Raw genomic sequence first — 25,591 nt, forward strand, 5'->3', positions numbered from 1 at the left:
TTACTCCAACCAATCTACTTCATCAAATTCTGAATCATCTTCTGAATCACTGTATTCCACAGCAATACGGCGGGACAGGATGGTGGCAACATCATTTTCAATGCGTTCGTGTTTAGCTTCCTGTTCACGCTGCTCTTCGACTTTTCGTAGCTGAATACCTGATATAGTAAATCCAAACCATTCATTGTAAACCAAAATACTAGATATTATTAGATATTATTAATCTAATAAATTCAAATACACATGAGAAATACTAACAGGAAAATAAAAAGCAAGATCTATTAAAAAGAATTTGAAGATTTGATGAAACTTACCACATACCCCAGTGGATGTCTATAGTTTATTTAGCCATTATGGTCTATTGTGCTTCCCTACTCACCACCTCCTAAAGTTAACCAGGTGATACATTTCTTTTGTTTGTTACCTCTACAGTCAAATAAATTAAACATCATTGAGCGTATTTTCTGTCTTTGTTCTCCCCAGTACTTGAGGGAAAGGCACTATTATTCATTCTATACTGTTAGTGCCTGGCATATAGTAGGAAATGTTGGCTGAATAAATAAATGAATGTGACAGGTTGTTCCTTTGTTACTAAGGTAGGAACTTTAATCCTTTAAAGGTATTGGTAAAGCAAGTGTCACTTACATACAAAACGGACAGCCTTAACACTGAAGAAAATACTATTTTAAAAGGAGTTAATATATATATTGAATGTAATATTTACAAAGGGTTTTAACTAAATTTTCTATAACATTTAAGTCTGATACTTTTAATTTCTCATTCATTCAATAAACATTTTAAGAATACCTACTAAGTATGAAAATAAAATGATTAATGTGACATATTTTCTTGAAAAAGACTTAAAATATAAACTGAACATAGCTTTACTTTCTAAAGACCACTTGTACAAAAACATGAGCATCTAAACTTTTATAAATGAAGAAAACATTATTGTCTCCAATATTTAGAAAGGTTCTAATGCTACCATTGCAATGCTTTTAACGGCTCTTGAGAAAATTACCTTTTCGTATTGCTTCCAGAAGTACACTTCTGGCATCACTGATTACAGGTAGGGTGGATGGATGACGCTTTGGCTCAGAAGCAGGTATAATTTGTGATGGAGGAGATGGAGGCATTAGTGGAACATGGGGACCTGGGGCAGTAGATGGAGTTGGATGTAGCCCAGAGGGAGGATGAGCAAGAGCTGCAACTGAGACAGGTGATGATGGTCGAATGCCAGGTGGAGGCAGAGGAGGCGGTGGTGGGGGCGGAGGCAGCCCCTGGACTTCTCCTTGTGGGAGTGGGTGAACTGGTACAGTCTCGCACACTGGGGCAGCTCTAGCTACCGGTGGAGAGGGCTGTACTAGAGGAGGTGCAATTGGAGGAGGAGCTGGGTGAAGAACTCCAGGGGCAATCTGAAGAGGAGCTGGAGGCGGTGGTACTGCTGGAGCTTGCAAAGCAGTGGTTGGAGGTGGAGGTGGGGGAGGTACTGGTGGCGGGGGAGTCGAAGTCATTGAAGCTCTTAATGAAGAAGTTGACAAGGCAGATGGAAGAGGTGGTGGAGGAGGTGGGGGGGTGGCGCTCACAAACACAGGTGTCCTGCCTGTAGCTGGTGACTGAGGACGATTTTCTATCAAACCTGTAGCAGAACTGAAATGATAAAGAGATCCCAGCAAGTTATTTAAAGAGAAAAAACTAACCACACAAAACATAAATGGCTACCAGTAATTCTATCAAGGTAGAGGCATTAACATGTTCCTATAAAAATTAAAAATTCTTCAGCAATATTTAGAATGAAATGAGAACTAAAAGTACACTAACAAGAAAATCAATATGTGGTGCTTTGATTTATAATATTCTAAATGATCTCATCCTCTCATGTAACTTTCATATCCACTTGAGCATTTTATCCTTCCTTTGATAAAATGCTCAATTTTACACTGTGATATGAGTCTTCATAATGACTCAAAATTTATCATATTACAACATTTGTATTGCTATACCTGTGGCCAAAACAATACTGTATTTGTATTGAAGCTATTAAGACTCATTATATGTCATTTCAGTTAAATCAATGACAACTAATTACAAACCACAAAAGGAAATTTATGGCCCTCTTCCTTGCTGAGGATGGAACATCAAATGAGTCAGTGATATAAAAGATTGATCTTTTTAACTGAAAGTTGTAAAGCTGATCTCTATTTCTCTATGAAAAAAATGTATAATGTGGATAACAGTGGAAAAAATGAAACTTCAAAAAGCTTTACTAAAAGATTATTATGAGCAATTGCTTATTCTCTCTCAAATTCTTAGAGTATTTCCCCTAATATCAAATTAACATTTATAATCAAGTCTTTGGTTCCCATTTCTTTGTCCCTAACCACATACCAAAAATTCTTAATTTTTATTAATATATTGCAGATCATGTGCTTGATAACAAAGCTATAATAAAATGAAATACACTTTAATCTTTAAATTATCATTAGCTAAAATTTCCCAAGAGAATGTGTCAGCTCTTATGAGAGGCTGGCAAATTACGGGCCAAATCTGACCCAATCCCTGTTCTTATAAATAAAGTTTTGTTGAAACACAAACGTATTCATTTGTTTATGTATAGTCCATGGCTGCTTTCATTCAACAATGGCAGAGTTGAGTAGTTGTGACAGAAGCCATATGTCTTAAAGCTGAAAACATTTATTATATGGGCCTTTAAAGAAAAAGGTTACCAACATCTGAGATGAAACATCATGTGCTTGTTCTGACATACCTGATACAGGTGGGTATGGGTTTTGCATCTCCTGCTCCATGCACTGGTGGAGGTGGAGGTGGTTCATGTGGTCTGACTAAGACCCTTTCCTCAGCTCTCGTCAGAAGCTCACTCATCTGACTAAACGGCAAGGCAGAAAGCGAGTAAGATCCATCCATATGATCTACATATGTCTGCGGTCTAAAAAAATACATATAGTATCAGTGTATTTTTCTTGAATTATTGGTGAAGTAAAATGTTCTACATGAGATATTGAAGGTTTATCCCTTGAATGTCAATATTTTAACTACTTTAAGAAACTTCTTTCAGAAATTTATTACATTCATCCTGCTTTTAAAACACAGAATGCTGCTCACAATGCAAACTTTCCTTGCTGATTCAGGTTATTATGATGACCTTCAGTTATTTTATTATTTTATAATATAATACTAATTCAATTCACAAGGGTGAAAAGTATTACTTTCATAATCTGATAAACAAGAAAAGAAAATAACTTTCAGCCAATTGTGTTCAAAGCTATCTGCCTCTATTTAATTTTTTTCTTTACAATAAGATGCCAATGACAACAAGCTAGAATATGAAAACTGGAATTTTCTACCACCAGAATATCCTGCTGTTCTTTTAAACCTAAATGACTTCCAAGTGTCTGGTGCCCAAGGGAGATAGGTCTCCCTGATACTAGTAGCACAGACATGGCCAACTACATTGTTTTTGTCTTTTTGCTGTTTTCAAAGGCGCTAAGGTACTCAGAAAATAGCTGAGTAACATAATAACATGTGACTTAAGTCAGATTTAAGCAAAGTTTTAGATACCTTGAGCATGTGAAGACTTATAAATATTTACTGACTGTAGTGCATGCTGGAGACAAAGCTGGATTTAAAAGATGTGTACAAAGCAAGTTAGAAATTATTATATTTATACAACTGGGTCAGCTCAATACCTCAATCACTTAACAGTGATTAGAAATAAATGTCTGTCTACAGATTATTAATTTTTAAAAAAATCAATCCTTTCAGTCTCTTTCTTTCAGTACTACATATAGATAGTACCTTATATGTATATTACTCTTAAAATAGGCCAAAATAATTTACACTTATGACCCAATAATTTACATGTATTATTCGAAAGAAAGTCTTAAGTTCTTTTCCATTCAAAAATCAATAACTATAAAACATATAATAATAACTATAAATCAACTGTACACAAATCTCTTCACAGAGAGATGCTAGTATAATGTTTGTTAGGGCTGCATATTAGTTAGATAGGGCCCCTGGCCACTGAGATAGGAAAAGGACCTATTGCATATTTCTGCAAAAGGGGACGAGTAATTTTGTTTTGAAAGTCCTGATATACCTGAGGTGGAAGATGTGGCATAGAAAGGAAGTCAGGGGAAAGAAAAAGGAACAAAATATAACCCCCTTCCAACTCCTATTTTATATGCAGTGAATCAATAATATTAAAAAAAAATCCAGACCCCATTACTCTATTATGAAATTCTAACAGACTCTGCCTGAACTACTGAGAGGGAGTTGAGACCTCATATGAAAGTTAAAACAACACCGAAGATCATCACTCCAACCACTTCTTTCTACAGATGAGAAAACTGAAGTCCGGGTACAAAAATGACCTGCCCAAGATCAGACTTCAGTAGGCTCACAATGGTCAGGGTTTCACAATCAACTCAATACTTATAGAACAGGGTCTGTCAATTCAACAGTTCAGGACCTAAGACTTAGACATATAGATATTAGAAATAAAGCCAGTGTTTTACCATTAATTTTGTTTAAAAAACAAACAAAAGAAAATAAACCTTGTTTCAAAATGAGAGGCTGGGCCATTAGCAACTTCAATATGCTTATGTAAGAGATTAGCATCATCTTCAGCCAGCTCTGGACCTTGGGCCAGCTTCTGCCATTCTCTCCGCCTGTCATGAGGTGCTCTTGGCACTTTTTCTGGTTCATGAGGACGATCTAGATTTTTCTGCTATAACAGATGTATTGAAACAAAGCCAAATGCTGAAGTACCACGTTTTTAAAAAGAGGTTATAACAATGAAAATAGAATTCTAACATCAGTATTGAAAAAGACAATGTCATCATAATACAGTAAAAGTAACACAGATACAGTTCATTTGTGCATTCAGAGTTAAATCTTAGCTTGTTTGCTTGTAATCCCACTTTCAAATGCTTTTTTAACCTTTAAATGAAATTGATGTATCAGATAAAAATAGTATGTCTACATAATAAAACTTGAGGTCAGAAAGTCCTTTCAGATGAAAAAAGATTCATCAACTCTGCTCCTACATTATTAGTTTTTGCTTTAATGAGTGAAATTTCTACAATTAATGGCACTGCCTACCTCTAGCCAAAACCTGAAAATATACTAAGGTTATGTTATCTGAGAAATGACTAATTAGCTAGCCAATACATTAGAAAAAAATCCAATTACCCAATTAAACCATAATAACTGCCACTCAACAGAAAATAGGGTATTTGAAAAATAAAACAAAAAGTGATTCCAACTGTGGGAGAAAAAGTATAGAAAGAAACCAAAGGGGCCAAGCAGGTAACATACGTGAATAAAAAGAGTAAGATATAAGATGAGGCCTGTATTGAACTAGATGGGTATGTCCATCTAAGCCATTCCAGTTCAAAAATTTAAAAACCACTGTGTTTGTCAAACAAAACTGCTTGCAAGCACAGTCTGGGCTACCAGTCACCAGTCTGCAAACTCTGGCTAGAACACTGGTACACTGTCTAGTGCAGAAAATAATAACATGTAGGGGAAGAGCGGGGAGAGCAGAGATAGCTATACGAGAAACAGAGGGATGATAAAGACAAACTTTGCCACCTTCATAATTCTGCCTAAATCCAACTTTGCTTCCTCCTTCTATATTTTGAGTTATCATTAACATGGAATAAAACAGATCCAAGTGAACTTTATTAGAAAGCAGAAACTGATAATACATCAGACAGGTAATAGGAATTTAGTGAGACTGTTATAAGCTTTCCATTTAGGATATGCTCTGTAGTAAGAAAATATTAACTTAATCTACTTTACCAATATCTGTACAATATTCCTTTGCTCTGCTTTAGCAGAATGCCTTTCTCTTCCCTGGTCCACTTAATTCTTATTTGTTCTTCAAGATTCATTATAAGCTTTGTTGAAGTGTTTATCAGCCCCGTCCTCCCTAAAGCAGGTGCTATTTTGTGCTACTCAAACCCTCCATGCATACCTCTCTGTTAGGTGGGCACTTATCACACCATATTATAATAACCTAATTGTTCATTTGCTCCCCATTAGACTGTGATCTTTCTGTGTGGTTATAAAGACTTCAGTATTTGACCATATGGACCAAATAAAATAAAACTGTCAAAGTACAGAATTAATAAAGTTCCACATATGCAACAAATCACAAATACATGAAAACTAACTTCAATTTTTTGAAATACCTTCTGCTTCCTCTTTTCCTTCCTCTTATCCTCCGTATCTTGTAACATTTTTTCTTTCCATAGATCAAAGAAATATGAAGGATTGGTATAAAACTTCAAACCTTCTTTACCATCATCTCTGAAGTATAAAATATCAATTAAAAAATACTTAGGCAATAGGAATAGAAGTAATTTTACTAAAATTGTTTCCTCTTACATTAACAAAATATAGCATGTGTAAAAATATTGGCAAAATAAATGAGAATATGCACCAATAGAACATTTCACACAAATCAGACAGGAAACTAAGGAAAATGGAAAACCAGAAGTTTTTCAGAGTTGGTATTAATAATTTAAAGGTACAACTGGACAATTTTCATCCCTAACTTCTGCTGAATGTCAAGTTTTCTATAAGTCCTGTGGGAAATTCCAGTAATTACAAATGATTCTGCCAAAGAGAAAAGCCTGAAAGGACAACAGGACAGAGAAACTATACAGGGTTTCTGCCAATACTCTAATTTACTTATCATCTTACCAAATCCAAAAAATATCACCAAATAGTCATTCTAATAGTAATAGTTATATCCAATGCCTTGCATACTGACAAATAGTTTCAAATAACTATCCAAATACCATTTTATTCAGGACACGTGTTGTGCCTCTTAAATCACCCATTTAACAATTCATGTGAAAGACTCCAAAGAAAGGCTGAATAAGTCCAGAGTTTTTTAAATGGTAAAAAAAATTTAAAAACAGATACTACATATTCAATACACAGAAATTTAATGCAAAGATCAAGAGTAGACAAGAACCAGAAAAAAACAATATTTATTTTATTAATGTGGTGGGATTTTGAACTCTTTATTTTTTCTTTTCCATCTAATTAGAAATTAAATTAAAAAGACAATAACAACTCCTTGTTTCTTCATATTCATGTTTGCCATTGGCTTTTCTTAAAAACAGTTGTCAAAACAACTCCTTTGAGTAAGTCTTGTTTTTTGTATGCCCAAACCTTGGGAACTCACCTAGTGAATAAAGCAGAGGTTTTCTAAAGGTGGTGGATAAGGAGGGTTCTCTGCATTGGTCAGGAGACCAGTGAAATAAAAAATGTTTGGGGATTTAGCATTTAAAGGTAGACTGCTACATATCTGAACTTGAAGTCTGAAATAAATAACCGGCCTTCTTACTTATTAGCGTACTGACCTGTAAGGAGTGAGTATATTGAGAGGTGGAGGCTGTTCACAAACATCGTACGTCTCCTGTAATGGAACAGGCAAAGTCCTGCGGTCGAAAAGCTGCTGATCTTGAACTGTAGAACTTCGGAAAGCTTTTCTCATGGTTATGTCTTGCAAAGACACTAAAACAAAAATCAAAAATGTATTGTTTTATTTTACTAAGATGATTTAACATAAGGACAAATTCATATACCATATTTGTTTAAAAGTCAGAAGGTCATGACTGTTAGTGGTTTATGAATCAGGAACCATATTTTAAATGTTCTATCACTATATGCTACATCATTTTGTGCTTTATTTTACTAATTAGATGGGTTTTAATGCAACCTCTGATTTCTAAGGCTCTAATGACACCTGAAGCATATGCTACATTTCCCATCAAATGCACCTTTTCCTTTTCTCTCCTTGCCATTCCCAGCCCCCAGCAACCTACATTTTCCTCTTTTTTTCTATAATCTTTTTTCCATCTCCCTTTATTACTTTTATTTAGCTTATACCAGTAACACTGAAGGAATTACTTAGTTATCAGTGGCATTCTGGGCTAAATGCACTATTGCCCTCTATGCTTTAGAGACTATAAGTATGATACATGGACTATAAAGTTAAAACAAACTTATTATAAAGAAAATTAAGTTTTCAAGTACTGGGCAATCTGTACTGTTGTCTATTTCACTTATCTTTTATCTTGTTCTATAAGGGTCTCCAATTAACTACAAGTTCTTGAAGACTGAGGCTATCTTGTACATTAGTTTCTCCAGTAAGTTAACACAGCCCCATCATACATATGAGGATTTAAAATAACTTCATTTGCTCAGTTTCTTTTGGACTGTGCAGCATGTTAAAATAAAAAATTTACCAAAATACTAGATTTTTAACTCTTAGAGTGATTTCTTGATATTAAAAAATTAGGTGATTTTTTAATGTATTTAATATGGCTTTTAGCACAAATGCCTTACACCATAGAAAGGTCGGTACTAAATAATCATAACAATTCTTAAATTATTTTTGTCCCTAAAATAGTATCTCTTTCATCCTTACAAATAAAATTCACTCAACATGAATGTTTGGGTCTATGAAATAAGTGGAGCAATGACGCTGGCTATGCAAAAGTCACAACATGACTGCATTCCCAGCAATTCCACTTCTACCTGACTTAAAAACACCAAAATAAAATTCAGAGAAGGAAAAAAGTTTTTTTCCCACTATCACTAAAGAGTAGTATGAGAGATACTTAATAAGTATAAACTATAGTGTTAGATGCTTTCACTAATTTTTACTTAAGCTTTATAACAATTTAATGGAATAGGAATTATTATTCCATTTTTAAACATAAGAAAATAGAAAATATTATATAACTGGCCCAAGGTAAAATGGTTAATAAGCAGTAGAGCCAGAACAGAAAACGCAGATCTGTCTGCCTTTGAGGCTAATCTCTCTGGCACAATACCACACGCTGTTCCTCTGGCTCCTATCAGAAGTGGCCTCTGGTTTCTGCAATCAAAATGGATCAACTTTTGCCACCCTCCTACCCCACTTATTAACCGTAAGTATGAAACCTAGTGTTTGATTTCCCAAAACTGTCTTAGTAAAGGATATAAAGAACATGTAAAGTAATAAGCATTTTTCTATCTTCAGCTCCTCTCATTTATCATCTCTCATTTGTTAACAGACCAATGTGACAAAGCCCCTTCCAGTTGCCAACAATGACATCTGATATTACTTAGTGTTATATAACACAGTAAGTCAGCACAATATGTTTGTAAACATAACTGAATTAAAGATAATGGTACAGATCTTTGTTTAAAGACTCAGTTTTTTACCCTTTCTAAATTACTGTTACTTACTATTTAATGGTAATTAAAAACCTCAAAATATTGATATTACATTCTGTAATTTATTATTCTACTCATAATGTTATTTTATGTGAACTTTAACTGAGTTAAAAAATCTAGGTTAAATAACTTTGAAAATTCCTCTATTCAACATCCCCATGACAATTTCAAATTAAGTAGTTCAACTTTTAGATTCTGAATTCTTCCCCAATGCTCCATATAATTTTAAAGGAAACTGAATAATTCTAATAGTTGTTGGCACATTAAGAATTTTTTAGAACACTTAAACACATCTTAAGTTATTTACTAGTATCTGTATTTTCATTTTCAATTTTAACGGGAATGCTAAAATATCTGTTAAAATTTAACAGTATTTTCAAACTAAATATTAATTTTTATTTCTGTTACATAAAAGAACTGCCTGTATATTTCTATATTTTTAGATGAAATGTACTTGTAAGTTACATGTTTAAATTATTTAAAAAAGAAATTTTGGATATAAATGACATATTTGAAAGTATGGCCATAAAATTTTTTTTAATATTAGCAATGATTTTTATCTCAAGAATTTCATGACGTATAACAATATACATTGTATACATTATAATATACACAAACATGTTTCAAGGGATACCACCAGGAAAAAGCAACCCACAGAATGAGAGAATATCTTTGCAAATCATAAGATTTGGGACTTGGATCCAGAATATATATAGAATTTGCGTAACTCAACAATCAAAAGAAAAATAATCCGAATTAAAAATGGGAAAAGGATCTGAACAGATATTTCTCCAAAGAAGATACACAAATGGCCAGTAAGTCATTTAAACCCTGTTTCGTTTTTTTTCTTTTTTTTTTAAGTTGGATTATTATTCTTTTTATTAATTTGTGTTTTTTTTACATTTATACATCACTGTGAATTACACTTGACTGTAGCTTTATTAAAGGAAGAAACACATTTTAACTATCTATTTCTGTTAGATTTTTGGTACAATGTAAAGTCAGGTTATAGATCCAGCCCTTTGCACAAAAATAGAATCATTTTTGTCTTAGTTGCTTTTAACTGAACTAGTTGCAGTTGTCAACATTTAAAAACAAAAGGTATGAGATAAAAATCTAGATACCTGGCTTCTTGGACAAAAGAAAGATCTGGCATGACTAGACTGACTTTACCTCATTTCATGTCACCCACATGCCAACAATCTGCTCCCTGTTTTGTAAACAGTCTCAAAATCGTGCACTTGGTCCACTTCACTCAGAGTAACCTGGGTGTAAATCCTGGTTTTAAGTCCTAGCTCCACCACCTTCCTGCTTGGAGACTTGATTCTAAGTGGCTTATAAGCCATGAGAAGATGCTCAACATCATTAGTCATCAGGCAAATGCCAATACATTCTACAAAATGAACCAATATTGAAAACATTATGCTTAGAAATGAAAGAAGCCAGTCACAAAAGACCATATATTGTATGATTCCATCTATATGAAATGTCCAGAACAGGCAAATCCATAGAGACAGAAAGTAGATTAGTGATTGCTGGAGGCTACGGAGAGGGGGAGATGGGAAGTAACTACTATTGGATATAGGATTTCTTTTTGGGGTGAGGAAAAAGTTCTAAAACTGACTGTGGTGATAGTTGCATAACTCTGTGAGAATACTAAAAACCACTGAATCATACACTTTAACTTTAGATGAGTTAATTGTAGGGTGTATGAAATATATTTCAATAAAGCTGTTTTTTTTTTAAAGTACTGTCTTGGTTTTTTCTCATATCCAGACCTATGAATTTATATCTTTGCATGTAGAGGAAACTTAGCATAGTAAGTACTCACCTCTCCGTATTCAGGCATTAAATTATGTCAGAAGTTGGTTCAATCACTAAAACAGCCATCATTATATTCTACCTTTTGCTTTTTCCAGTGATATCCTTTAATATTTTTATTGTTCAAGTTTAGATCTATTATATAACTTACATTTATAATAAAAATGTTATTCCACAAAAAATATTTTGAACAGAGGGTTGTAAGAGATTCACATTAAATAATACTCTAGGGTAGATAAGTGAAAATTATGTTTTTAGTAGTTTCACTTCTCTTTCTTAAAAAATAAACAAACAGAACAGAAAGAAGCATTTGAGAAACATCACCATTCAATGTATTCTATCAAGGCATGAAATGTTTTACCACTAAACTTTCTACCATTATTTTAGCCTGTAATATGGTTTTCTTAACATAATATCCCTATCTCAGCATAGAACACTTTTGTCCTATATACTGGCAATTTGGGAACTTTTTTTTTTTGGAAACGTTCATTTAAATTGGGAAGTAACATTTAAAGAACGAGATCAGATTCTAGCAGTTTAGCAACATGCACACACAAAAGCATATTACAAGGAATTGCATTCTTAAACAATCAAACCTAAGAATTTCAGGTAATTTTCAAATAATTTTTATTTCTAAGACAAATGTATACAAACAAATTATAAGGGAGAAAAGACAAAGAAAATAGAGGAAGAGTCTGGCCAAAAAAATCTTATGTCAAAAAATGAAGAGCTATTTAATATACAAAAAGAAGAGATAAAAAAGGAAAAAAAGAGTAGAAAACCCAGGAGACTCAAGCTAATGGCATTTATACATAAGCCACCAATCTATTACAACATGTAAAACAAAGGTTGTGGGTAAAAAAGTTGTGTAGTAAATTCCTTTTTTTTTTTTTAACATCACTATTGGAGTATAATTGCTTTACAGTGGTGTGTTAGTTTCTGCTGTATAACAAAGTGAATCAGCTATACATATACAAATATCCCCATATCTCCTCCCTCTTGCATCTCCCTCCCACCCTCCCTATCCCACCCCTCTAGGTGGACACAAAGCACTGAGCTGATCTCCCTGTGCTATGCGGCTGCTTCCCACTAGCTATCTGTTTTACATTTGGTAGTGTATATATGTCCATGCCACTCTCTCATTTCATCCCAGGTTACCCTTCAGCCTCCCCATGTCCTCATGCCCATTCTCTACATCTGTGTCATTATTCCTGTCATGCCCCTAGGTTCTTCAGAACCATTTTTTTTTTTTTAGGATTCCATATATATGTGTAAGCATATGGTATTTTTCTCTTTCTGAATTACTTCACTCTGTGTAACAGTCTTTATGTCCATTCACCTCACTACAAATAACTCAGTTTCGTTTCTTTTTATGGCTGAGTAATATTCCATTGTATATATGTGCCACATCTTCTTTATCCATTCATCTGTTGATGGACACTTAGGTTGATTCCATGTCCTGGCTACTGTAAATAGAGCTGCAATGAACACTGTGGTACATGACTCTTTTTCAATTATGGTTTTCTCAGGGTATGTGCCCAGTATTGGGATTGCTGGGTCGTATGGTAGTTCTACTTTTAGTTTTCTAAGGAACCTCCATACTGTTTTCCATAGCAGCTGTATCACTTTACATTCCCACCAAGAGTGCAAGAGGGTTCCCTTTTCTCCACACCCTCCCTCTCCAGCATTTATTGTTTCTAGATTTTTTGATGATGGCCATTTTGACTGGTGTGAGGTTATACCTCGTTGTAGTTTTGATTTGCATTTCTTTAATGATTAGTGATGTTGAGCATACTTTCATGTGTTTGTTGGCAATCTATATCTTCTTTGGAGAAATGTCTATTTAGGTCTTCTGCCCATTTTTGGATTCGGTTATTTTTTTGATATTGAGTTGCATGAGCTACTTGTATATATTGGAGATTAATCCTGTGCCAGTTGCTTCATTTGCAAATATTTTCTCCCATTCTGAAGGTTGTCTTTTCGCCTTGTTTATGGTTTCCTTTGCTGTGCAAAAGCTTTGAAGTTTCATTAGGTCTCATTTGTTTATTTTTGTTTTTATTTCCATTTCTTTAGGAGGTGGGTCAAAAGAATCTTGCTGTGATTTATGTCATAGAGTGTTTTGCCTATGTTTTCCCCTAAGAGTTTTATAGTGTCTGGCCTTACATTTAGGTCTTTAACCATTTTGAGTTTATTTTTGTGTATGGTGTTAGGGAGCATTCTAATTTCATTCTTTTACATGTAGCTGTCCAGTTTTCCCAGTACCACTTATTGAAGAGACTGTCTTTCTCCATTGTATAGTCTAGCCTCCTTTATCAAACATAAGGTGATTATATGTGCATGGGTTTATCTCTGGGCTTTCTATCCTATTCCACTGATCTATAATTCTGTTTTTGTGCCAGTACCATACTGTCTTCATTACTGCAGCTTTGTAGTATAGTTTGAAGTAAGGGAGCCTGATTCCCCCAGCTCCGTTTTTCTTTCTCAAGATTGCTTTAGCTGTTCGGGGTCTTTCGTGTTTCCATACAAATTGTGAAATTTTTTGTTCCAGTTCTGTGAAAAATGCCAGTGGTAGTTCGATAGGGATTGCACTGAATCTGTAGATTGCTTTGGGTATTATAGTCATTTTCACAATGTTGATTCTTCCAATCTAAGAACATGGTATATCTCTCAATCTGTTTGTATCTTCTTTAATTTCTTTCATCAGTGTCTTATAGTTTTCTGCATACAGGTCTTTTGTCTCCTTAGGTAGGTTTATTCCTAGGTATTTTCTTCTTTTTATTGCAATGGTAAATGGGAGTGTTTCCTTAATTTCTCTTTCAGACTTTTCATCATTAGTGTATAGGAATGACAGAGATTTCTGTGCATTAATTTTGTATCCTGCTACTTTCCCAAATTTATTGATTAGTTCTAGTGGTTTTCTGGTAGCATCTTTAGGATTCTCTATGTATAGAATCATGTCATCTGCAAACAGTGACAGCTTTACTTCTTCTTTTCCGAATTGGATTCCTTTTATTTCTTTTTCTTCTCTGATTGCTGTGGCTAAAACTTCCAAAACTATGGTGAATAACAGTGGTGAGAGTGGGCAACCTTTGCATTGTTCCTGATCTTAGAGAAAATGGTTTCAGTTTTTCACCACTGAGAACGATGTTGGCTTTGGGTTTGTCATATATGGCCTTGATTATGTTGAGGTAAGTTCCCTCTATGCATACTTCCTGGAGTTTTATCATAAATGGGTGTTCAACTTTGTCAAAAGCTTTTTCTGCAGCTATTGAGATGATCATATGGTTTTTCTCCTTCAATTTGTTACTATGGCGTATCACATTGATTGATTTGCGTATATTGAAGAATCCTTGCATTCCTGGGATAAACCCCACTTGATCATGGTGTAAGATCCTTTTAATGTGCTGTTGGATTCTGTTTGCTGGTATTTTGTTGAGAATTTTTGAATCTATGTTCATCAGTGATATTGGCCTGTAGTTTTCTTTTTTTGTGCCATCTTTGTCTGGTTTTGGTATCAGGGTGATTGTGGCCTCATAGATTGAGTTTGGGAGTGTTCCTCCCTCTGCTATATTTTGGAAGGGTTTGAGAAGGATAGGTGTTAGCTCTTCTCTAAATGTTTGATAGAATTCGCCTGTGAAGCCATCTGGTCCTGGGCTTTTGTTTGTTGGAAGATTTTTTTTTTTTTTTTTTTTGCGGTATGCGGGTGTCTCACTGTTGCGGCCTCTCCCGTTGAGGAGCACAGGCTCTGGACGCACAGGCTCAGCGGCCATGGCTCACAGGCCGAGCCCCTCCGCGGCATGTGGGATCTTCCCGGACCAGGGCACGAACCCGTTTCCCCTGCATCGGCAGGCGAACTCTCAACCACTGCGCCACCAGGGTAGCTCTGTTTGTTGGAAGATTTTTAATCACAGTTTCAATTTCAGTGCTTGTGATTGATCTGTTCATATTTTCTATTTCTTCCTGGTTCAGTCTAGGCAAGTTGTGCATTTCTAAGAATTTGTCCATTTCTTTCAGGTTGTCCATTTTCTTGACATATAGTTGCTTGTAGTAATCTCTCATGATCCCTTGTATTTCTGTAGTGTCAGTTGTTACTTCTCCTTTTTCATTTCTAATTCTGTTGATCTGAGTCTTCTCCCTTTTTTTCTTGATGAGTCTGGCTAATGGTTTATCAATTTTCTTTACCTTCTCAAAGAACCAGCTTTTAGTTTTATTGATCTTTGCTATTGTTTCCTTCATTTCTTTTTCATTTATTTCTGATCTGATCTTTATGATTTCTTTCCTTCTGCTAACTTTGGGGTTTTTCTGCTCTTCTTTTTCTGATTGCTTTAGGTGTAAGGTTAGGTTGTTCATTTGAGATTTTTCTTGTTTCTTGAGATAGGACTGTATTGCTATAAACTTCCCTCTTAAAACTGCTTTTTCTGCATCCCATAGGTTTTGGGTCATCGTGTTTTCACTGTCATTTGTTTCTAGGTATTTTTTGATTTCCTCTTTGATTTTTCAGAGATCTCTTGGTTATTTAGCAGCATATTGTTTAGCCTCCATGTGTTTGTATGTTTTACAGTTTTTTTTCCTGTAATTGATATCTAGTTTCATAGCATTGTGGTTGTAAAAGATACTTGATTTCAATTTTCTTAAATTTACCAAGGCTTGATTTGTGACCCAAGATATGATCTATCCTGGAGAATGTTCCATGAGTACTTGAGAAGAAAGTGTATTTTGTTGTTTTTGGATGGAATGTCCTATAAATATCAGTTAAGTCCTACTGGTCTAGTGTGTCATTTAAGGCTTGGGTTTCCTTATTTATTTTCATTTTGGATGACCTGTCCATTGGTGAAAGTGGGGTGTTAAAGTCTCCCACTTTTATTGTGTTAGTGTCGATTTCCCCTTTTATGGCTGTTAGTATTTGCCTTATGTATTGAGGTGCTCCTATGTTGGGTGCATAAATATTTACAATTGTTATATCTTCTTGGATTGATCCCTTGATCATTATGTAGTGTCCTTCTTTGTCTCTTGTAATAGTTTATGTTTTAAAGTCTATTTTGTCTGATATGAGAATTGCTACTCCAGCTTTCTTTTGATTTCCATTTGCATAGAATATCTTTTTCCATCCCCTCACTTTCAGTCTGTATGTGTCCCTAGGTCTGAAGTAGGCTTCTTGTAGACAGCATAAATATGGGTCTTGTTTTTATATCCACTCAGCCAGTCTATGTCTTTTGGTTGGAGCATTAAATCCATTTACATTTAATATAGTTATCTATATCTATGTTCCTATTACCATTTTGTTAATTGTTTTGGGTTTGTATTGTTGGTCTTTTCCTTCTCTTGTGTTTATTGCCTAAAGAAGCTCCTTTAGCATTTGTTGTAAAGGTGGTTTGGTCGTGCTGAATTCTCTTAGATTTTGCTTGTCTGTAATGGTTTTAATTTCTCTGTCGAATCTGAATGAGATCCTTGATGGGTAATCTTCATTGTAGGTTTTTCCCTTTCATCACTTTAAATATGTCCTGTCACTCCCTTCTGGCTTGTAGAGTTCCTGCTGAAAGATCAGCTGTTAACCTTATGGGGATTCCCTTATATGTTACTTGTTGCTTCTCCTTTGCTGCTTTTAATATTTTTTCTTTGTATTTAATTTTTAATAGTTTGATTAATATGTGTCTTGGCATGTTTCTCCTTGGATTTATCCTGTATGGGACTCTCTGCACTTCCTGGACTTGACTATTACCTTTCCCATGTCAGGGAAGTTTGCAACTATAATCTCTTCAAATATTTTCTCAGTCTCTTTTTCTCTTCTTCTTCTGGGACCCTTATAATTCGAATCTTGGTGCGTTTAATGTTGTCCCAGAGGTCTCTGAGACTGTCCTCAATTCTTTTCATTCTTTTTCTTTATTCTGCTCTGTGGTAGTTATTTCCACTATTTTGTCTTCCAGGTCACTTATCCGTTCTTCTGCCTCAGTTATTCTGCTATTGATTCCTTCTAGAGAATTTTTAATTCATTTATTGTGTTGCTCATCATTGTTTGTTTGCTCTTTAGTTCTTCCAGGTCCTTGTTAAACGTTTCTTGCATTTTCTCCATTCTATTTCCAAGATTTTTGATCATCTTTACTCTCATTACTGTGCATTCTTTTTCAGGTAGACTGCCTATTTCCTCTTCATTTGTTTGGTCTGGTGACTTTTTACTTTGCTCCTTCATCTGCTGTGTATTTGTCTGCCTTCCCATTTTGCTTAACTTACTGTGTTTGGGGTCTCCTTTTCACAGACTGCAGGTTCGTAGTTCCTGTTATTTTTGGTGTCTGCCCCCAGTGGGTAAGGTGGGTTTAGTGGGCTGTGTAGGCTTCTTGGTGGGGGAGGACTGGTGCCTGTGTTCTGGTGGATGAGGCTGGATCTTGCCTTTCTGGTGGGCAGGACTGAGTCCGTTGGTGTGTTTTGGGGTGTCTGTGGCCTTATTATGATTTTAGGCAGCCTCTCTGCTAATGGGTGGGGTTGCGTTCCTGTCTTGCTAGTTGTTTGGCGTAGGGTGCCCAGCACTGTAGCCTGCTGATTGTTGAGTGGAGCTGGGTCTTAGCATTGAGATGGAGATCTCTGGGAGAACTTTCACTGATATTACATGGGGCTGGGAGGTCTCTGGTGGACCAATGTCCTGTACTCGACTCTCCCACCTCAGAGGCTCAAGCCTGACACCCAGCTGGAGCATCAAGATCCTGTCAGCCACACGGCTCAGAATAAAAGGGAGAAAAAAAAAAGAAATAAAGAAAAAATAAAAATAAAATAAAGTTATTAAAATTAAAAAATTATTATTAAAAATAAAAATGTAGGGTTTCCCTGGTGGCGCAGTGGTTGAGAGTCCGCCTGCCAATGCAGGGGATGCGGGTTTGTGCCCTGGTCTGGGAAGATCCTACATGCTGCGAAGCGGCTGGGCCCGTGAGCCATGGCCGCTGAGCCTGCACGTCTGGAGCCTGTGCTCTGCAACGGGAGAGGCCACAGCAGTGAGAGGCCCGTGTACCGCAAAAACAAAACAAAACAAAAAAAGTAATAAAAAAAGAAAAAACAAAATAGAAAGAAAAACAGAGCAACCAAACCAAAAAACAAATCTACCAATGATAAGTGCTAAAAACTATATGACAAAAACAAACAAAAAATGGACAGAACCCTAGGACAAATGGTAAAAGCAAAGCTATACAGACAAAATCACACAAAGAAGCATAGACATACACACTCAGAAAAAAAGGAAAAAAATATATATATATTAGAAAAAAAGAGGAAGAGAGCAACCAAATCAATAAACAAATCTACCAATGTTAATAAGCTCTAAATACTAAACTGAGATAAACATAAAACCAGAAACAAATTAGATGCAGAAAGCAAACCCCAAGTCTATAGTTCCTCCCAAAGTCCACTGCCTCAATTTTGGGATGATTCGTTGTCTGTTCCAGTATTCCACAGATTCAGGGTATGTCAAGTTGAGTGTGGAGATTTAATCTGCTGCTCCTGAGGCTGCTGGGAGAGATTTCCCTTTCTCTTCTTTGTTTGCACAGCTCCTGGGGTTTAGCTTTGGATTTGGACCTGCCTCTGCGTGTAGGTCACCTGAGGGCATCTGTTCCCCACACAGACAGCATGGGGTTAAAAGAGCAGCTGATTAAGGGACTGTGGCTCACTCAGGCCGTTGGGAGGGAGGGCTACGGAATGCAGGGCGAGCCTGCGGCAGCAGAGGGTAGCATGACATTGCAACAGCTTGAGCATGCTGTGTGTTCTCCCAGGGAAGTTGTCCCTGGATCACGGGACCCTGGCAGTGGCAGGCTGCAGAGGCTCCTGGGAGGGGAGGTGTGGATAGTGACCTGTGCTTGTACGCAGGCTTCTTGGTGGCTGCAGCAGCAGCCTTAGTGTCTCATGCCCATCTCTGGTGTCCATACTGATAGCCTCAGCTCGCGCCCCTCTCTGGAGCTCGTTTAGGCGGTGCTCTGAATCCCCTCTCCTCGCACAACCCGAAACAATGGTCTCTTGCCTCTTTGGCAGCTCCAGACTTTTTCCCGGACTCCCTCCTGGCTGGACGTGGCGCACTAGCCCCTTCAGGCTGTGTTCACACAGCCGACCCCAGTCCTCTCACTCGGATCTGACTTCCAAAGCCTGAACCTCAGCTCCCAGCCCCCGCCTGTCCCGGCGGATGAGCAGACAAGCCTCTCAGGCTGGTGAGTGCTGGTTGGCACCGATCCTCTGTACAGGAATCTCTCCGCTTTGCCCTCTGCACCCCTGTTGCTGCGCTCTCCTCCGTGGCTCCGAAGCTTCACCCGCCCCGTCCCCCCCATCTCCTTCAGAGAAGGGGCTTCCTAGTGTGTGGAAACTTTGCCTCCTTCACAGCTCCCTCCCAGAGGGGCAGATCCCATCCCTATTCTTTTGTCTGTTTTTTCTTTTTTCTTTTGCCCTACCCAGGTACGTGGGGAGTTTCTTGCCTTTTGGGAGGTCTGAGGTCTTCTGCCAGCGTTCAGTAGGTGTTCTGTAGGAATTGTTCCACATGTAGATGTATTTCCGATGTATTTGTGGAGAAGAAGGTGATCTCCACGTCTTACTCCTCTGCCATCTTGAGGGTCTCCCCCCTCCCCCCAAGGTGTAGTAAATTCATGTTTTGTGTGTTTGTGTGTATGTGTGTGTATGTTTCTTTGATTAATTGAAGCACATTTCTCCCAGTTTTTTTAAAATAAATTCATGTATAATAGTGTTCTTAAATATATCACTCATCCCACCTAACCAAAAACATACATGTGAAAGAAAATATAATATGAATAAACTTACATTCTTCTTCTTTAGGATCAAGCTGTGTAACACTAACAGATAAACGGTCCACACGTTCTTGTAATGAGTTAACTCTGAAGGAAAAACTATGTGCCTCATTGAATAATTCTCCAAATATATCTTCAGCATATTTACCTAAGCAAAAATGAAGCATATACCATAAAATTTAATGTTATCCGAGATAAATATCAAACAATTTAACATTTAAAAACGCTGCCCCGGGCTTCACTGGTGGCACAGTGGTTGAGAGTCCACCTGCCGATGCAGGGGATGCGGGTTCATGCCCCGGTCCGGGAAGATCCCACATGCTGCGGAGTGGCTGGGCCCGTGAGCCATGGCCGCTGGGCCTGTGCGTCAGGAGTCTGTGCTCCGCAATGGGAGAGGCCACAACAGTGAGAGGCCCGCGTACCGCAAAAAAAAAAAACAAAACAAAAACGCTGCCCCAATGAATTTGGTATTTACTTGAAAGTAGTTTAAATTTTAAACCCTAGCCTAAAGTAATCCAACTGTGACAGAGTGAGAAGAAAACACAAACCCTGGGAAATACAGTTTTAGATACTAGCTCTACCACTTCCTGGTAGGTGACTTGTGGCTAAGGAAATACTCTCCTGCTTTATCTCTATCTACACACCCGTTGAGGGTTAGAGAGGTTATAATGTAAAGTACACATAAATAATACATCTCTTAATCCCAATTCAGCAGTCATAAAGAGACTCTACACTAGAACTGAATTTCAGGCCAAGTGGCAGAATCCAAGATATTTCATAAACCTAGTAGATGACCTAATCTCAGGTACACCCAAAATACAGATTCTGAAAATTTATGAGAGATATTTTACATTTTCTCTCATTCTAGTTTCTTAAAAAATCATAAATCTAAAATCACTGAATTCCTCTAGTCATGTAAATTTCCATTACTGTAAAGAATAAGCCAAAATAATCCCATTCTAAAAGGAGAAATAAAAATTTCTATCTAGTAAATAAGCCAGGGAGAAGTTTTAGATGACCTATAATTTTAAAATGTTCAAGTGTATTTAGAACATATAAATAAATGCTCACAATATAAAGATAAGTCAATCACTATCTGTACCTTTGAATAAAAAAAATTGATGGTCTTCCTAAATCAAGATATTTTAGACCCAAGCGTACTGTCTAGGTTAAATGTAGCTCAACAGTAAACTCTATAGAGTCCTGTAACAGGGTACTAAATACTTATAGAATGAATTCATTAATCTCACCAGTTTACATTTGAACAATGGCTGTCTTTTTTCCAAAGCACTTCAATATATTATCAGTTAAATCAACAAAGGTTTACTGAGGGCTCACCCTGTGCCTGGTAGGTGTATTTCTTACTGAAGACACCAAGAAATAAAACATAAAATACCTGTCCTAGAAGATATTATAATCTTTAGGAAAAAAATCATAACTTTAATCTCTCTATAATAAATTAAGAGAAAAAGGATAATTTTATATATATTCATTCACTCACATATATTCTTTAAACCAAAATGACTGGGAATGTCTTATGTGCCAGACAGTGTACCAGATCCTGGAGATATAAAAATGACTGGAAGAAGTTCTCTGCCACTGACGGGTTTTGAACAGAGGGAGAAACAGACATTTAAATAAACATGAAAACCAATTTAATAAATAAGTCCAAATCTTTGTTCCGTTCACTTTGAGGCCTTGGGATCAATTTCCTCACCCATAAAATAGGAATAAAAATATCTCCTTCAAAGAAGTTATAAGAAAAGGAGGAAAAAGAAGGAGAGGATGGGGCGCAATTGTAGAGTAACTGATACAGGATAGGGGCTCAACAACAGGCAGCTCTTACTATAAAACGACGTAAAAGTCACAGAGCACAGAGAAAGAAGCATCTAAACGTTTGGGTGTGGGATGGTATTAGAGACACTTCCAGAGACACAGAGTTTCTCTGGCAGATAAGGGAAGCATCCCATACATTTATTCATCAAATGTTAGGGATACAGAGATGGAAGAGACAATTTTAAACCTAAAAGAACTTAGTTTAATACACGGATCTTTAAGTTATAGTCTGTATACCACCTGAAATTATATGCAGATTTTTAATGCATTTGCATTTTTCTGGAAAGAGGGCCCACAGATTTTTTTTTTAAACAGATTTTTAAAAAAGCGTTTACATTTTCCCCACCTCAGGTTTAAGTGCCAAAGCACTGCAGTGGATAAGATAAACACCCCCATCTGTTCTCTTTTCATATTCCTTCTTACTTTCCACATCTACCTCCTCCTTCCCTCCCAGAGACAGGTGAAAGGAATAAAGTTCACAACGTAAAACTAATTGTGTATGATCTGAATTTCAACTAACCTTACATTTATTATACTATGTCTCTACTCAAGAATCTATGAGGTCTCATTACCTCTCATGTTAAAATCTAAATCCTCTCAGCTAACACTGTCCTCCATAATCAAGTTCCACCTTACATGTCTAATATCATTTGTCCCTTTAATCCCCCTCATATATTTATTTTTGCCTCCATTCATCTGCCTACTTCTACATACAAGTTGAAATGCCTTCCTTCTTCATTCATCTCCAGTTTCCAAATTCTTTTGTTCCTTAAAGGCCCAATTCAATTCATATTTCATTCAGCAAGCCTCCTCTAATGACTTCTCCTATGCCTATCTCTTTTCTCAGTTCCTATAATCTAAAACTCCTGATTTTAATTATATACATTCTCCCACTGTTTGAAACTCACAGAATTCATAATATTAGACTCTTCAACTAAATGGGGTATGTTCTTTACGGACAAGAAACATGTACCTTTATCACACAGCAAAATATTCAATGTTATCTGTCCATTGTCTATCTATTATCTAATTAGTCTTATAGAGCCAATCTATTTATCCACCCTCTTACCCATCTACTTTCTTATCTATCTGTCAAATTTTCTATGATTGAGAACAAGAAGTAGGCTCTATCTGCTCATCTTGGTAGTATGAAATGACCATATTCAATAAGAGAAAGGCCTTGGGAAGAGAAAATGTAAAAGATCTCTCAGGTAATTAGAGTCCCAATGGTTGTTAAATAAGATGGCAATAAAATGGGGAAACTTTTGGTATAGCAGAAGAAATTTAAATAAAGTGAATTCTATGTGTTCAGTAATTATCTATTATAAAACAGAATTGTGTTCCGCTAGGAAAAACAACTGAACCAGATGCATATTTTTGCAAGGAAGAGGTCAGGACGATGTGCAACCCCAAGCAATGCTGAGCTCTGGAGTTGACCTTCACTGCTGTGTGCAATAGCATTTTTGGTGCTAGGAATTGTACCAAAGTGAAAATTGGAATTACCTAGAACCATTCTGAATAGCCTAGTTTTCTAAGTAATTCAGAAATTATTTAATGCATTAATTATTATTTTAACTATTTTGGATGGAAACTAATGTAAAATCTACTCTAAGCTTCCCTATCTTCTTAAATAAAAATTAAACATAATTTATCCTTTTATTGAGGACTTATAGTCATGAATTGATTATGAGAAACAACAGCTTTGAAATGTATAAGAATATTTGCTTTTACATTAAATGGCCTCTTTCCAGTTTTTGTTGCTTTTTCCCTTATGTCACTGCTTCCTTTGCTATAAACTACATCTTTTGGTTGGCTTCAGTACTGCCTGCTTCTATTATCTCCCCCCGCCCCCCGTATCTCCTCTTTTAATGCTCTGAAACATTAATGTTTGGAAACCACATCATAAACCCTGTCTGAATTATCAAAGTAACAGTAAACAAGTTGGGAGAGGGATCAACTGGTTATTTTATGTGCATGGTCTTTAGTGCTTGGGCTTGTTTATTCTGGCTATCTAGAGGCCTTTTAAATTTAATTCCAGGTTCTCAACTATGTCACATGGGAAAGCTGCCAGAGAGCTTAATTCTGGAGTGGTAAACTATTGTTACACCTTGCTACAATATTTTATGCTTTTTCTCTTTTTTCTTTTTTTGAATCTCTACAAACTGCTTAGAAAATGCCTCTATAGTCTCTGATTCCAAGTTTGAAGTACCCAAAACCTAATTTAGTTATATCTTTACAATGTATTTCTATTTTCAGTCTGGCTACAACAAGACCATGTGCTTGCTGACAGATGTTGCTTATATGGACTTTCTGTATCAAACTTGAAAATTCCTTAAATTTTCACCTTCAGGTTATGTTAGAAACAGGTTAGTACTGCAAAACTGACACACATTAGTTCTAAATTCTATATTGAAAATATACCTAAAACAAGTTGTTTATATTAGATCTAATATTCATTTTAATTTAAAGAAATATTTTAACCAAATTTATTAATGTCATTTCTATGCTCTTAACATGTTATTTTAATATTAACAAGCTGATGTACCCATATACATATAGAATATATACATTTTATATGAAGTTATGTTATGTTAATAGAATCTGACAGATCATAAAACCGATTAGTGCTAGCAAATGACTTTAAACAATATGGATAATCATATATTAATGTACTTTCTAGGCCTTTTCTTTTGACTTGTTTCAAAAGTACACTTTATATTGAATTTCTCAAGGAAGAAACAAGTAAACAATATGTTAGTGATTCACTGCTGATAACTAACCTGAAAAAAAAAACCCACCAAATGGGACAACGAATACACTTAAATTCAAAGAAACAGTCTTTTAATTTACTCTTACAACTATTTCATAGGCAATGTAGAAATTTAGTGCTCTAACCAAGAATATTCAAATATAACTTTCTATGTTGCTCTGACTACATGTGTATGTCCAAATGCTCTCACTTGAAACAAATCAGATTAACAACATCTTTTTACCTTGTGCTAAGTAGTCAATTATAAAAAGAAAGGTTAGTCACCTGACTAACCTAATCCTCTGACTAGTTAGTTACTATTCCACATCTTTCACTTTTAGATATTTGTAACATAAAAATATTTTCCTATGCTAATAAGATATATATATATATATATGTATGTATGTATGTATATAAAGAGAGAGATACTAGCATCCCAAAACACAAATAGTTTAAGCCTCTAAAAAAGTAAATAGCGATAACAAGCAAGCAAAAGTACAACTTGAGCACCACCTTTTACAGACTGAATTATATTTTAAAAACAATCTCATTCTTTCTTAACCATCATGTGATTCTGTTCCTAAAGATTCTATCCTTATTTCCCTTTCCCAGAGGAAACATGCAGGGGAAGAAGAAATGATTCTAAAACGCATTAATTTTACTTAAAATGACTACATTTTTCAAGATAACTCTGTACTCTTCTCATCAACTATCCCCCCCCCCAATTAATCACAAGAATATCGTCTTAATACCCTAAAGCATAACATTCTGGTTTGCGAGTAATATTTTTTTGTGGTACGCAGGCCTCTCAGTGCTGTGGCCTCTCCTGTTGCGGAGCACAGGCTCCAGACGCGCAGGCTCAGCGGCCATGGCTCACGGGCCCAGCCGCTCCGCGGCATGTGGGATCCTCCTGGACCGGGGCATGAACCCATGTCCCCTGCATCGGCAGGCGGACTCTCAACCACTGCACCACCAGGGAAGCCCGCGAGTAATATTTTTAATTGATGTAAAAATACTTACTTAGGCTACTTAGTTGTCTAATTATATTTGCCAAGGAAATATTGGTTACACATTCCAGTTCATTCTTAATTCCTCTAGGCAGTGCTGTGTGGCACAAGTGCCTAGGATCGATGTTTCTTTTCACTAATGGCAT

General features: G+C 36.1%; 1 protein-coding gene across 2 annotated transcripts; it reads right to left on the minus strand.

Annotated features, from left to right (window-relative positions):
• WASF1 (WASP family member 1) lies at positions 1 to 25,591 on the minus strand (the record flags this gene model as incomplete). Of its 2 annotated transcripts, none has more annotated exons than XM_079716153.1 (8): positions 1 to 158; positions 1,022 to 1,650; positions 2,768 to 2,947; positions 4,578 to 4,747; positions 6,219 to 6,336; positions 7,401 to 7,554; positions 19,867 to 20,001; positions 25,459 to 25,591. In XM_079716153.1, 8 exons carry the CDS (start codon positions 25,589 to 25,591, stop codon positions 1 to 3), a joined length of 1,677 nt encoding a protein of 558 aa, XP_079572279.1. The 2 variants fall into 2 exon arrangements, with proteins under 2 accessions (XP_079572279.1, XP_079572278.1); XM_079716152.1 differs by having other exon boundaries at positions 4,578 to 4,750.

This window comes from Hyperoodon ampullatus (assembly GCF_949752795.1).
Source record: "Hyperoodon ampullatus genome assembly, chromosome: 12".
In the NCBI taxonomy this organism is placed as follows: Eukaryota; Metazoa; Chordata; class Mammalia; order Artiodactyla; family Ziphiidae; genus Hyperoodon; species Hyperoodon ampullatus.